The sequence below is a fragment of the Ranitomeya variabilis genome, chromosome 2, assembly GCF_051348905.1.
Source record: "Ranitomeya variabilis isolate aRanVar5 chromosome 2, aRanVar5.hap1, whole genome shotgun sequence".
Taxonomy (NCBI): Eukaryota; Metazoa; Chordata; class Amphibia; order Anura; family Dendrobatidae; genus Ranitomeya; species Ranitomeya variabilis.
Window position 1 is genome coordinate 384,428,109 of NC_135233.1, and position 16,404 is coordinate 384,444,512.

The 16,404-nt window shown below is 43.8% G+C and overlaps 1 protein-coding gene across 1 annotated transcript; it reads left to right on the forward strand.

Moving 5' to 3' along the window:
* Positions 1 to 11,908: 11,908 nt before the first annotated feature.
* LOC143809492 (carbohydrate sulfotransferase 4-like) lies at positions 11,909 to 14,515 on the forward strand. Its single transcript, XM_077292567.1, has 2 exons — positions 11,909 to 11,975; positions 12,319 to 14,515. The coding sequence occupies exon 2, from the start codon at positions 12,332 to 12,334 to the stop codon at positions 13,439 to 13,441; it is 1,110 nt and encodes a 369-aa protein (XP_077148682.1). The 5' UTR covers positions 11,909 to 11,975; positions 12,319 to 12,331; the 3' UTR covers positions 13,442 to 14,515.
* Positions 14,516 to 16,404: the final 1,889 nt, after the last annotated feature.

The window sequence follows — 16,404 nt, forward strand, 5'->3', positions numbered from 1 at the left end:
GCTTCTCCCTCTTTAACTCCATCGGCACTCTGAGATAATGATTGTGTGATCCTGATTTTTGCCATGGCAATTCACGGCCAAATAGCGGCCTTAGAGTCTGCCGGCTACAGTGGCCTGTTCAGAAGTTAGCGACATTTAGGTGGTAAAAACAGTTTTTCATTCCTATCATGTTACTTTGCATTAATTCCTGAAAAGCACCTGAAGGGTTAATAAACTACCTGAAAGCAATTTTGAATATGTCGAGGGCTACCGTTTCTAAAATGTTATCACTTATGGGGAGTTTTCAATATACAGGACCCCCAAAGTCACTTCAAACCTGGATAGGTTCCTAAAAAAATAAATTTTGTAAATTTCCTTGAAAAAATGAAAAATGACAGCTACATTTTTAAACCTCATAAAATGATAGCAAAATAAAACAACATTTTACAAATGGTGCTGATTAAAAGCCGACTTGTGGGAAATGTTATTTGTTAATGTTTTTGTGTGGTTTGACTATCCGGATCATTCAAAGTTTGAAAATTGCACTTTTTTTTACATTTTTGTCAAATTTGATATTTTCTATAAATAAAGACAAAACATGTCGACAAAATTTACCATTATCATAAACTATAATGTGCCATGAAAAAACATTCTCAAAATCACTGGGATTTGTTGAAGCGTTCCAGAGTTATTACCACAGATTTAAAAAATTTGTCCGGGTCACCAAGGGATCATGATAGAAATTAGTTTTTGCCAAAATGTTCAAAAAATACATGTACCGCAAAAATCTTCATTTTTTCTGGTGATCTCATTTAGTGGTGCTACTTCTTCTTCCCTACGTTGGATGTGGTGATAAAGCTTATCATTTGATCGATATCTCCAGAAGTTCACCTCTTTGTGGCTTTACCTTGTGCAGCCAAGCATATGGCCTCCTGGCTGTGGAGGGAACTGCCAGCAATATTTACATAAATGGGGTCGATACCTGGCGCCATCGTGAATGGGGGTTTCGTCTCAAGATCCTATCCAATGACCAAAGAGAAGACCTAAAGCTCCTGTGAGTGTCAAGTCTCGTGGTTTATGGTTGCCAAGCTCTGTTAATTTTGAAGACCAGCAATAGTCCTGGAAGTAGGACCCTCCACAGATCAAGCATTGATGGACTACGATGGCTTAAGAGAGGCAAAGTCCTGGAGAATCACTTTCTTTTTTTCAGCTTCTGATCCGGAACAGCATACACTTCCTGTATACAATCACTTTTTTGTTAAGGGCATTATCATTAGGGTGAGTTTTGTATCATATTGTTAATGATAAAGTATGGCCGGAGCAGATAAGAAGAGACCAGAATGACCCAATAATCTCAACAGGTCATTGTGTATCTTAAAATAATATGGCAACTAATGTTCATGATGTCATTATGATAAGTATCATCTAATGAAGAAAAAATGTTAATCACACCTTGAGACTAAACTTCATGCAGATTACTTGGCACATGTGTAGGGAGATAGACTGGGCTAGTGATATCTCTTCCATGTCAGGACTGGAACTGTCGGGGCTGTCACCATTGTTGCCGTGGGAGGCATTTTCTGACTGGAAGAGACTGGAAGAGACCTTTGCACCTGATTGTAGAGGGCGGGTGTGAAGAAACCAGATTGTATCTTAATTTCCCAGACAACCATATTTTTGCAAACCAAAAGAACTGGCTTTTTATCTGTGTATTGGCTTGTGAATTCAAGTGTTTATGTCTGGTGGGTCAAGAAGACAGACTTGCCAACTGATATACTATCTAACATTCTGTGTAAGTCTGTAATATTGACTGTACATTGAGTGTGTTAAGCTTTGTTTATTGATGTGTGCTGATATGCTAATAGTGCTACCTTGATCCCATCACCATTGTTTACCTTATCTTGATGTTGAACTGAAGGACCCTGGGTAATTCTAAAAATAGCTTACATGCCTTGGGTATAAAAAGACTCAGAGATCACATCCTGGTTGACTGAAGTAACACAGAGCTACCAGCCTGACATTCTGCAAACCACCCAACAGACAAGAGAAAGGACTGCAGCCAATTCATCATGGCACCATTCTATAGGAAACAACCTAGGGGTTTTCGGCTCCGGTTGGAAGGACACAGATCTGATCCAGTGACCATCTCTGAACCATGGATGTCATGGTTCTCAATGGCAAGAGAACGTAATAAAGCATACAAAAGGACTAGCTCTTGGAAGATGGGAACTCGAGCTGACCATGAGCTAAACCTACCGCACAACTAACAGTGGCCGGGTAGCGTGCCTACGTTTTATCCCTAGACGCCCAGCGCCAGCCGGAGAACTGACTGACCCTAGCAGAGGAAAATACAGACCTGGCTTACCTCTAGAGAAATTTTCCCCAAAAGGCAGACAGTAGCCCCCACATATATTGGCGGTGATTTTAGAGGAAATTGACATACGAAGTATGAAGATAGGTTTAGCAAATTGAGGTCCGCTTACTAGATAGTAGGAAGACAGAAAAGGGAACTTCACGGTCAGCTGAAAACCCTTTCAAAATACCATCCTGAAATTACTTTAAGACTCTAATATCAACTCATGACACCAGAGTGGCAATTTCAGCTCACAAGAGCTTCCAGCCTCAGAAATATTCAATCACAGAGAACTGGAACAAAAATGCAAAACAAACTTAGGACAACAAGTCCAACTTAGCTGATAGTTGTCTAGGAGCAGGAACATGCAACAGAAAGGCTTCTGGTAACATTGTTGGCCGGCATAGAAATGACTGAGGAGCAAGGCTAAATAGAAAACTCCCACATCCAGATGGAAAACAGGTGAACAGAGGAGATGAAGCACACAAGTGCAGTACAACCAGAAACCACCAGGGGAGCCCAGAAACCAAATTCACAACAGTACCCCCCCCCCTCAAGGAGGGGGCACCGAACCCTCACCAGAACCACCAGGGCGATCAGGATGAGCCCTATGAAAGGCACGGACCAAATCGGAGGCATGAACATCAGAGGCTGTCACCCAAGAGTTATCCTCCTGACCGTAGCCCTTCCACTTGACCAGATACTGAAGTCTCCGTCTGGAAACACGGGAGTCCAAGATCTTCTCGACAACGTACTCCAACTCACCCTCAACCAACACCGGAGCAGGAGGCTCAACGGAAGGCACAACCGGTACCTCATACCTGCGCAACAATGACCGATGGAAGACATTATGAATAGAAAAAGATGCAGGGAGATCCAAACGAAAGGACACAGGGTTAAGAATCTCCAATATCTTGTACGGGCCGATGAACCGAGGCTTAAACTTAGGAGAAGAAACCTTCATAGGGACAAAACGAGAAGATAACCACACCAAGTCCCCAACACAAAGACGAGGACCAACACGACGACGGCGGTTGGCAAAATGCTGAGTCTTCTCCTGGGACAACTTCAAATTGTCCACCACATGCCCCCAAATCTGATGCAACCTCTCCACCACAGCATCCACTCCAGGACAATCCGAAGACTCCACCTGACCGGAAGAGAAACGAGGATGAAACCCCGAATTACAGAAGAAAGGAGAAACCAAGGTGGCAGAACTAGCCCGATTATTGAGGGCAAACTCCGCCAAGGGCAAAAAGGCAACCCAATCATCCTGATCCGCAGACACAAAACACCTCAAATAAGTCTCCAAGGTCTGATTAGTTCGCTCGGTCTGGCCATTAGTCTGAGGATGGAAAGCAGACGAAAAAGACAAATCAATGCCCATCCTAGCACAGAACGCTCGCCAAAATCTAGACACGAATTGGGTTCCCCTGTCAGAAACGATATTCTCCGGAATACCATGCAAGCGCACCACATTTTGAAAAAACAGAGGAACCAGCTCGGATGAGGAAGGCAATTTGGGCAAGGGAACCAAATGGACCATCTTAGAGAAATGGTCACACACCACCCAGATGACAGACATCTTCTGAGAAACAGGGAGATCAGAAATAAAATCCATGGAGATGTGAGTCCAAGGCCTCCTCGGAATAGGCAAGGATAACAACAATCCACTAGCCCGAGAACAACAAGGCTTGGCCCGAGCACAAACATCACAAGACTGCACAAAACCTCGCACATCTCGCGACAGGGAAGGCCACCAGAAGGACCTAGCCACCAAATCCCTGGTACCAAAAATTCCAGGATGACCTGCCAACGCAGAAGAATGGACCTCCGAGATGACTCTACTGGTCCAATCATCAGGAACAAACATTCTACCAGGCGGGCAACGATCAGGTCTATTCGCCTGAAACTCCTGCAAGACCCGTCGCAAGTCTGGGGAAACAGCAGATAATATCACTCCATCCTTAAGGATACCTGTAGGTTCAGAATTACCAGGGGAATCAGGCTCAAAACTCCTAGAAAGGGCATCCGCCTTCACATTCTTAGAACCTGGTAGGTAAGAAACCACAAAATTAAACTGAGGGAAAAATAACGACCAGCGCGCCTGTCTAGGATTCAGGCGCCTGGCAGACTCAAGATAAATCAAATTCTTGTGGTCGGTCAACACCACCACCTGATGTCTAGCCCCCTCAAGCCAATGACGCCACTCCTCAAAAGCCTACTTCATAGCCAAGAGCTCCCGATTACCAATATCATAATTTCGCTCAGCGGGCGAAAATTTACGAGAAAAGAACGCACAAGGTCTCATCACGGAGCAGTCGGAACTTTTCTGCGACAAAACCGCCCCAGCTCCGATTTCTGAAGCGTCAACCTCAACCTGAAAAGGAAGAGTAACATCAGGCTGACGCAATACAGGGGCGGAAGAAAAGCGGCGCTTAAGCTCCCGAAAGGCCTCCACAGCAGCAGGGGACCAATCAGCAACATCAGCACCCTTCTTAGTCAAATCAGTCAACGGTTTAGCAACATCAGAAAAACCAGTTATAAATCGACGATAAAAATTAGCAAAGCCCAAAAACTTCTGAAGGCTCTTAAGAGAAGAGGGTTGCGTCCAATCACAAATAGCCTGAACCTTGACAGGGTCCATCTCAATGGAAGAGGGGGAAAAAATGTACCCCAAAAACGAAATCTTTTGAACCCCAAAAACGCACTTAGAACCCTTTACACACAAGGAATTAGAGCGCAAAACCTGAAAAACCCTCCTGACCTGTTGGACATGAGAGTCCCAGTCATCCGAAAAAATCAAAATATCATCAAGATACACAATCAAAAATTTATCCAAATAATCACGGAAAATGTCATGCATAAAGGACTGAAAGACTGAAGGGGCATTTGAAAGACCAAAAGGCATTACTAAATACTCAAAATGGCCCTCAGGCGTATTAAATGCGGTTTTCCACTCATCCCCTTGCTTAATTCGCACCAAATTATACGCCCCACGAAGATCAATCTTAGAGAACCACTTGGCCCCCTTTATTCGAGCAAACAAATCAGTAAGCAGTGGCAAAGGATAGTGATATTTAACCGTGATTTTATTCAAAAGCCGATAATCAATACACGGCCTCAAAGAGCCATCTTTTTTAGATACAAAGAAAAAACCGGCTCCTAAGGGAGATGACGAAGGACGAATATGTCCCTTTTCCAAGGACTCCTTAATATATTCCCGCATAGCAGCATGTTCAGGCACAGATAGATTAAATAAACGACCCTTTGGAAACTTACTGCCCGGAATCAGATCTATAGTACAATCGCAATCTCTGTGCGGAGGTAGTGAACCAAGTTTAAGCTCCTCAAAAACGTCACGATAATCAGATAAAAATTCCGGAATCTCAGAGGGAATAGATGACGAAATGGAAACCAAAGGTACGTCCCCATGAGTCCCCTGACATCCCCAGCTTAACACAGACATTGCTTTCCAGTCGAGGACTGGGTTATGAGATTGCAGCCATGGCAATCCAAGCACCAACACATCATGTAGATTATACAACACAAGGAAGCGAATAATCTCCTGGTGATCCGGATTAATACGCATAGTTACTTGTGTCCAGTATTGTGGTTTGTTACTAGCCAATGGCGTGGAGTCAATACCCTTCAGAGGTATAGGAACTTCCAGAGGCTCTAAATCAAACCCACAGCGTTTGGCAAAGGACCAATCCATAAGACTCAAAGCGGCACCAGAGTCGACATAGGCGTCCGCGGTAATAGACGATAAAGAGCAAATCAGGGTCACAGATAGAATAAACTTAGACTGTAAAGTGCCAATTGAAACAGACTTATCAACCTTCTTAGTACGTTTAGAGCATGCTGATATAACATGAGTTGAATCACCACAATAGAAGCATAACCCATTTTTTCGCCTAAAATTCTGTCGTTCGCTTCTGGACAGAATTATATCACATTGCATAATCTTTGGCGTCTTCTCAGTAGACACCGCCAAATGGTGCACAGGTTTGCGCTCCCGCAAACGCCGATCAATCTGAATAGCCATTGTCATGGACTCATTCAGACCTGTAGGCACAGGGAACCCCACCATAACATCTTTAATGGCATCAGAGAGACCGCCAGGGCGCACTCATTCCACTGAGTAAGCACAGACCACTTACGAAATTTTTGGCAGTATATTTCAGCCTCATCTTGCCCTTGAGACAGGGCCATTAAGGCTTTTTCAGCCTGAATTTCTAAATGAGGTTCCTCATAAAGCAACCCCAAAGCCAGGAAAAACGCATCCACATTGAGCAACGCAGGATCCCCTGGTGCCAAAGCAAATGCCCAATCCTGAGGGTCGCCCCGGAGCAAGGAAATTACAATCCTGACCTGCTGTGCAGGATCTCCAGCGGAGCGAGATCTCAGAGACAAAAATAATTTACAATTCTGTTTGAAATTCTGGAAGCGAGATCTATCCCCAGAGAAAAATTCAGGTAAAGGAATTCTAGGTTCAGATGTAGGAGCATGAATAACGAAATCCTGTAAGCTTTGAACCTTCATAGCAAGATTATTCAAACCTGTAGCTAAACTCTGAGGATCCATATTAATCAGGTGAAATCAGAACCATTCAAGGATTAGAAGGAGAGAGAGACGAAGGCTGCAGTAAGCAGAGATGCTAGTGAATCAACTAATGAGCAAACTCAGGAAAAAAAAAATTTCTGCAGACTTCTTTTCTCTCCTTTCTTCTGCCAATTATTTTAACCCTTGGCCGGCCAAACTGTCATGGTTCTCAATGGCAAGAGAACGTAATAAAGCATACAAAAGGACTAGCTCTTGGAAGATGGGAACTCGAGCTGACCATGAGCTAAACCTACCGCACAACTAACAGTGGCCGGGTAGCGTGCCTACGTTTTATCCCTAGACGCCCAGCGCCAGCCGGAGAACTGACTGACCCTAGCAGAGGAAAATACAGACCTGGCTTACCTCTAGAGAAATTTTCCCCAAAAGGCAGACAGTAGCCCCCACATATATTGGCGGTGATTTTAGAGGAAATTGACATACGAAGTATGAAGATAGGTTTAGCAAATTGAGGTCCGCTTACTAGATAGTAGGAAGACAGAAAAGGGAACTTCACGGTCAGCTGAAAACCCTTTCAAAATACCATCCTGAAATTACTTTAAGACTCTAATATCAACTCATGACACCAGAGTGGCAATTTCAGCTCACAAGAGCTTCCAGCCTCAGAAATATTCAATCACAGAGAACTGGAACAAAAATGCAAAACAAACTTAGGACAACAAGTCCAACTTAGCTGATAGTTGTCTAGGAGCAGGAACATGCAACAGAAAGGCTTCTGGTAACATTGTTGGCCGGCATAGAAATGACTGAGGAGCAAGGCTAAATAGAAAACTCCCACATCCAGATGGAAAACAGGTGAACAGAGGAGATGAAGCACACAAGTGCAGTACAACCAGAAACCACCGGGGGAGCCCAGAAACCAAATTCACAACACATGGATATGTTTGGAGAAAGCCAGGTTTGGGACCCGCTGGTTGCCTGTTTCCATGGAGATGGTCAGATAAGCCTGGTGGTGACTCTCGTGTCAACTGGCTTTTGACCTTAAATGGACTCTATGGACAGTTCTTGGTCATCTCCCTATGCTTGTCGTTACCCCTTCTCTGTGCGTGCATCTGCAGATGGAGTAGCAACCCTGGGAGCTCTGACATCGTGTCAACTGGCTTTTGACCTTGTATGGACTATGGACAGTTCTTGGTCATCTCCCTATGCTTGTCGTTACCTCTTCTCTGTGCGTGCATCCACAGATGAAGTAGCGACCCTGGGAGCTCTGACATCATGTCAACTGGCTTTTGACCTTGTAAAGACTCTTCAGGATCTTATCCGAGGGTCTGTCGGACCCGGCTGAAGAACACAGGACTGCTCTCGGATATCTCCCTATGCTTGTCGTTACCTCCTCTCCGCGTGCATCCACAGATGGAGTAGCGACCCTGGGAGCTCGGACGTAACATCTACCATTATCTCGGCGAGTAAGCGGAAGAGAGAGGCCCTGTAATGTGCACCATCTTGGGGTAATTGGTGTGATTGTTCTGTTTGCTATTGTGTGTTGTGGTTCAATAAAGTATTGCCACACTGTTTTACCTTAACCCTGTGTTGTCTGTGTAGTGTATTGCCCACTGGGAGATAGAGTGGGTGTTCAATGGTATGAGCCGTGGTCCATGCAGTCTTGCTAAAGACAGCCAGGCCAGCGGACGAGAGCACCCACTGACCCCGTTTCTCCACAATTGGTGGCAGCAGTGGGATACTACTCAGCCCGGCAGAACCGGGGGAGCTGCAGGGGACTGGTGTTCTCACACACCATCCCAGCAGACCATTGATGAGGCATGCACAGCAGGTTTTGGATGCCACTATATCCAACCCCACCAAATCGGCCTTGGGAAGAGGACCAGAGTGGCTATATGACCTCAACAAGAAATGGAAACTACAGGAGATGTTCCAGCTTCAACAGATTGAATAGAATTTAATGCAGGAACTACGGAATGTGGAGGAAGCCATGTGTGGACCCAATGGATACCAGTAGTTACTTTTCAATTACGTATAGAGTTTATTTTCGTAAGGAGCATATGGAATATGCTCTAGGGAAACTGGATGATCGGACGCCTATCATGTCTGGTTAATTAAGATGGGGGAGGAATGTGGAGAAACCAGATTGTATCTTAATTTCCCAGACAACCAAGTTTTTGCAAACCAAAAGAACTGGCTTTTTATCTGTATATTGGCTTGTGAATTCAAGTGTTTATGTCTGATGGGTCAAGAAGACAGACTTCCCAACTGATATACTATCTAACATACTGTGTAAGTCTGTAATAGTGACTGTACATTGAGTGTGTTAAGCTTTGTTTATTGATGTGTGCTGATATGCTAATAGTGCTACCTTGATCCCATCACCATTGTTTACCTTATCTTGATGTTGAACTGAAGGACCCTGGGTAATTCTAAAAATAGCTTACATGCCTTGGGTATAAAAAGACTCAGAGATCACATCCTGGGAGACTGAAGTAACACAGAGCTACCAGCCAGACATTCTCCAAACCACCCAACAGACAAGAGAAAGGACTGCAGCCAATTCATCATGGCACCATCACGAGGGACACTGATCTATGATTCTATAGGAAACAACCTAGGGGTTTCAGGCTCCGGTTGGAAGGACACAGATCTGATCCAGTGACCATCTCTGATCCATGGATATGTTTGGAGAATGCCAGGTTTGGGACCCGCTGGTCGCCTGGTTCCATGGAGATGGTCAGATAAGCCAGGTGGTGACTCTCGTGTCAACTGGCTTCGGACCTTATATGGACTCTATGGACAGTTCTTGGTCATCTCCCTATGCTTGTCGTTACCCCTTCTCTGTGCGTGCATCCACAGATGGAGTAGCGACCCTGGGAGCTCTGACATCGTGTCAACTGGCATTTGACCTTGTATGGACTCTATGGACAGTTCTTGATCATCTCCCTATGCTTGTCGTTACCTCCTCTCTGCCTGCATCCACAGATGGAGTAGCAACCCTGGGTGTTGTGAATTCTGTTCTCGAGCTCCCTCCTGTGGTTATGAATGGTACTTCGGCGAGTTCTGTTCATGGACTCCCTCTGATGGCTGTGAGTGGAGCTGCTGGTTCTGAGATTCCTTCTCCAGCTGATCTCGTTCAGGTCTTGGCTGGCTGCTCTATTTAACTCCACTCAGATCGTTACTTGATGCCAGCTGTCAATGTCCTAGTACTTGTTCAGTTCTCTTGTATCTTTCAGATGACCTGTCTACTTCAGCAAAAGCTAAGTCCCTGCTAGCTTATTTGTTACCACTGTGTTTTTGTCCAGCTTGCTATTATGAGTTTATCTTGTTAGCTGGAAGCTCTGGGATGCAGAGTGGCACCACCGCGCCGTGAGTCGGTGCGGTGGTTTCTTTTGCACACTCTGCGTGGTTTTTTGTTAGTTTTTATGCTGACCGCAAAGATACCTTTTCTATCCTCAGTCTGTTTAGTTAAGTCTGGCCTTCTATGCTGAAACTTATTTCATTCCTGTGTTTGTGACTTCCATCTTAACTCACAGTCAATATATGTGGGGGCTGCCTATTTCTTTGGGGAATTTCTCTGAGGCAAGGTAGGCTGTATTTTCTATCTTTAGGGGTAGTTAGCTCTTAGGCTGTGAAGAGGCGTCTAGGCAGAGTCAGGAACGCTCCACGGCTATTTCTAGTTGTTGTTGATAGGATCAGGGGTTGCGGTCAGCAGAGCTCCCACTTCCCAGAGCTCGTCCTGTATTGCTAGTTTGCTCATCTGGTCATTTCTAGTGTTCCTAACCACCAGCTCAACATAACACCTGGGAGCTCGGACGTAACATCTACCATTATCTCGGCGAGTCAACGGAAGGGTGAGGCCCTGTAATGTGCACCATCTTGGGGTAACTGGTGGGATTGTTCTGTTTGCTATTGTGTGTTGTGGTTCAATAAAGTATTGCCACACTGTTTTACCTTAACCCTGTGCTGTCTGTGTAGTGTATTGCCCACTGGGAGATAGAGCGGGCGTTCAATAGTATGAGCCGTGGTCCATGCAGTCTTGCTAAAGACAGCCGGGCCAGCGGACGAGAGCACCCACTGACCCCGTTTCTCCACAGCGGGTCTCAGATAAAAGGGACGGCACGCATAAGGATGCAGGCCTTGGCGGGAAGACAGCGTGTGAGACAGGAGAAGGTTGACTCCCTCTCCGCAGTCCGACACCAACAAGCAGGGCCGCGTTTTACTCCCTTATTCCCCAAGCACAGAGACTATGTACCTTCAGAGACCAATACCCCTACTGCTTCCGACTCTAGTAGTACAAGACGGACTGTACTGATGGCTGCCACCAGTGCACGACACAGTATTCCCAAACCGTGAACATTGAGACTGGTAGCGTGGCCACGGCCTCCTCTCCGAGACTTCATTCCTCCTATGCTATACCACAGGCAGTCCCCTGAACAGAGACTTTTCCCGTCATCTACGGCGCCATCATGAGATTTTCCAGCCTCCTCCGTCCGGGAACCACAGGCTGATAAGTTAACCCGTTATTTGAATCTATATTGTTCCTATTTAATTGTATACTCTTTGTTCATCTATATTACGCTAATATCTTTCTCCCTGTGTGAAGTATCAACTGTTACATTACTTTTACATAAAAAACCCATTAACTCTTGTTCTGCCTCCTGCTCGTCACTGCATCCCGCGTACCTGCTAGAATCTTACACATGTTTAACATTTAATTAAGTATTTAAAGAAGGGAAATATCTTAGGAAGCTCCTTTAAGCATTTATTTAGTTCTCATCTACTCCAAACCATGAACAGGTTCTCCAGAACTAAGGATTCCGCTCTACGAGGTAGAATAATTGATTACTTTAGATCGTAAATTTGGATTTAGTCTCCCACAGCGATCTGTTCTGTTTGTTGATTTGTTTTCATTGTTTTAATTGTTTTCTATCCTAAAGTAGGAAATGTTCCAACTTTGCTGACATGTTTATGGGCTTGAGTTTTAAACGGTACGCAACCCCTTTTATGGAGGAAGGAAAGACGAATTCAAGAATCTTCACTTGGTCTCCTCACTCAGCTTGAATTGGAGCATAAGGTAAGAAGTCCACTGTCTTCTCTTAGAAGGACTAGTTGTGATTTTAGCTATGCAATTAATACATTTCATGCTTCTTTGTTCCCTGTTGATATTTTTGTCTTCGGGTTCTGGATGGATGAAATTTTAAGCCCCAAATCACCTTAACAGTTCTTACTGACTTACAATGCTGTCCAAAGCTTGCTCATAGGAGTCAAACAGTATGGAAAACTATGCCGATGTGAACAAATACGTAGATACGTTTCTATTGTATTTTTTACTTTTATGTTTTGTTGTTTAAATTGTGGAAAGCCTTCTTGTTTCCTCTCGCTCACTCCTAATTGATCTCTACCCTCCCTGCTCTTAGGTTTCATGGCACCATGTCCATCCGTTCGGTCTTCTACTTCTGTGCACTTTTATACATAATTTTCCTTTCATATCAGCTTTATAAAGTCAGTCCGGTCTCCAAGTTGCCAAACTCCGATGAAACAAAGAAAGCACCCATCCATGTTCTCATTCTATCTTCTTGGCGTTCTGGCTCTTCTTTCATCGGGCAGATCTTCAATCACCACCCTGATGTCTTTTATCTCTTTGAGCCAGGACATTCAGTCTGGATGAGATTTAGAAAAGAAGGTGCCAAACTTCTTCACTACGCAGTCAGAGACCTCCTTCACTCACTTTTCACCTGTGATGTTACCCCACTACAACATTATGTCAGCGGTGATCGCCAGCTCATTTCCAGCATATCTTTCTTTGCAGAAAGTCAAGCGTTGTGTTCATTACCATCCTGCTCACTTCCTCTACCACCTGAGGGCTATAATCGGTCAAAATGTTTCCAACAGTGTAAGAAATCCACCTTCGATGAAATGGAAAAGGCGTGTGGCACCTACAGCCATAGGGTCATGAAAACAGTACGAATTCTAGATTACTCTGTTCTCCTTCCACTTTTTCGAGACCCTGCCCTTGATCTTCGGATCATCCACCTTGTTAGAGACCCCAGGGCAATAGCATCATCGAGGAAATACTTTGACCTCAGTGTTGATGATCTTATTGTGCTTAAGGAACATGACACAGACACAAAAGGTCCGGTCATAGCCACAATCTGCAAAGCACAGGCAAACATAAACAAAATGGTCAACACAGCCGGAGATTACCTAAAGAGAAGATATCTGCTCGTTCGTCATGAGGACTTGTCAAGAGAACCTATCGCAAATACAAAAAAGATCTATGAGTTTTCTGGACTTAAAATGACTCCAGATCTGGAGCAATGGGTATATAACATCACACATTTTAATGTTAGGGAAAAGAACACATTCATGACATTTTCTAGAAAGTCTTCAGATGTTGTTCAACAGTGGAGGAAGACTATGGATTTCAACAATGTGAAGGAGACTGAGGAATACTGCAAGGAAGCAATGGACTTGTTTGGTTACTTGCCAGTGGGTTCAAAAAGTGATCAGCAAAATATGAAACTGGACTTTGTTTCATAACTTGGGGAGGTTCATACCCTTAGTGATGTGAATATGGAACTTGGAGGTAACATTACTCTTAGTAAAATTCCGTCTTCCTGTTTCAAATTTTCATTTCATGTCTCAGGCTCAGAGGACATTTTTTATACCTGGCCAGCGCCATGCAAGTAAACTGTCTGCTAAATACTTATGTAGCCAACAGCTATTCCTTATGATTCCCCTTGCAAGCTGGGCTCAGCTGACAGCACTTCTTCCCAACTTACTGATAACCTCGGTAACTGGGGAGGAAAGGGAAACCTGCTGCTATCAAACCTGCCAGGCTGCAGCTTATCCCCTGCCTAAACAAGGATTGGCAGGGTCTAAATCCAACAAGTTCCCTTTTTTCCACTGACATATTTTGTCAAGAAGGAGTAAGAAAATGACCGTGATCACTTATTAATTGTAAGGGGCAAAACTAGAAAAGTCTGTACCCGAAGCAAACATTTGAATAGAGAATGATCATTAACCTCTATGGTCATTGTATTATCGTAGGGGCACCTTAGCTGACAGGTAGTGCAGGGCCAAGTCAACACCAGGAGAGTTATTATGAAGGTCAGAAGTAGATTGAGAAGAAAAGAAAGAGACTCCATATAAGGCGTCTCCTGTAAAATGCTGGCTGTAAAGGTCTATTCTGTTTCTAACCTCTCTATGATTCTTAGTGTGGTAATCTTCATGTTTGTGAACAAATTCCAGCATATCCTTATCATTGTATGTAAGGGGTTAAACAAGGAGGTGTAATTTCCAATTATCACATTTTAAATGGCAGATATCTGTATAAGTATCATCAAAATATGAGTTAAAAGCCTAATTCAGATTTATTCCCCCGCTCATCCCTTATTACAGTGTCCCTCCTTACATTTTATATTATTTGTATTGTCCTTATTTATATACAGTGTCTTCTCTTATTATATACTGTGTCATCCTCTATTATTACATATAGTATCCTTCCTTTCTATTTCATTTTATTATATGCATTGTTGTCCCTTTTTATGTAGTGTCCTCCCTTATTATAAACAGTGTTATCTTTTCCTATCACGTACAGTGCCCTCCCTTATTATTAAACATACATTAGTGAATTCTTTGTGTGCTTGTATTCGCTTAGTGTGTCTGTGATGTTGTATGTATTCATTTTGGGAAGCGATGAATTGGGATCCTCGATATGCGAGTCAAATACCACAGGTAGGCGGTATATAAACAGATGAAATACTGTACACAGACAACACAGGCTGTGCACAGACAGTATACATACACACAAAACCTATGAATATATACTTCCAAATATATAAAAAACTCCCAAAAACATCAATCGATGTATTCACATTTTACCTATCGCCACATAGTCCTAGATTTGCCACAACATAATAATGTTGCTTAGTGCATCCCGGGCTCTATAGACTGAAGAGGAGACCAAATAATATTCTGTACATATATAACGGAATATAGCAAATTTTATTATATATATATATATATATATATATATATATATATATATATCAAAATAATACATAAAATGGACAAGTCAAATACTGTAAGCAAGTACAAAGAAGGCAATCCAAGACAAAACAACAACATCCACCATAGTGGGACTAGCCGGGGGTGCCAATAAGCCAAAGGTACTAGAGATGGAACACATGAAAAACCTCAATGAGAGGAAACATAAATATACCTATGGTGAAGTATATAGATAGCTGAGACCAGGGATATCAAATTATATCTACACAAGTGGAGAAACTATACCAACATATCATCATAGCTGGTGTATCTCCAGCCACGCCTCCTGACGAAGCCTTAGTGGCGAAACGCGCGTTGAGGTGCCCACCAGCGTGACAGCAGGGGAGATACACCAGCTTTAGCTATGGCCACAGGTACTACATGAATATTTGTTCATGCTATGACCAGTTGTGACTAGTGTTGAGCGATACCGTCCGATACTTGAAAGTATCGGTATCGGAAAGTATCGGCCGATACCGGCAAAGTATCGGATCTAATCCGATACCGATACCCGATACCAATACAAGTCAATGGGACTCAAGTATCGGACGGTATCCCTGATGGTTCCCAGGGTCTGAAGGAGAGGAAACTCTCCTTCAGGCCCTGGGATCCATATTAATGTGTAAAATAAAGAATTAAAATAAAAAATATTGCTATACTCACCTCTCCGACGCAGCCTGCACCTTACCGAGGAAACCGGCAGCCTTGTTTGCTTAAAATGCGCGCGTTTACTGCCTTCCGTCACGTCACGGCTTCTGATTGGTCGCGTGCCGCCCATGTGACCGCGACGCGACCAATCACAACAAGCCGTGACGTAATTTTCAGGTCCTGAATGCCTAGAATTAGGCATTCAGGACCTGAAAATTACGTCACGGCTTGTGATTGGTCGCGTCGCGTCACATGGGCGGCACGCGACCAATCACAAGCCGTGATGTAATTTTCAGGTCCTGAATGCCTAGAATTAGGCATTCAGGACCTGAAAATTACGTCACGGCTTGTTGTGATTGGTCGCGTCGTGGTCACATGGGCGGCACGCGACCAATCAGAAGCTGTGACGTCACGGAAGGCAGTAAACGCGCGCATTTTAAGCAAACAAGGCTGCCGGTTTCCTCGGTAAGGTGTAGGCTGCGTCGGAGAGGTGAGTATAGCAATATTTTTTATTTTAATTCTTTATTTTACACATTATATCGATCCCGATACCGATTCCCGATACAACAAAAGTATCGGATCTCGGTATCGGAATTCCGATACCGCTAAGTATCGTCCGATACCCGATACTTGCGGTATCGGAATGCTCAACACTAGTTGTGACTCTTTCACAAGTTGGTGACTATACTTAGGTATAGGCTTATATAAGTTCCACTATTTGTGTATTGTGTTAGGGACTTATGCTATATTAATGATGATATGTTGGTATAGTTTCTCCACTTGTGTAGATATAATTTGATATCCCT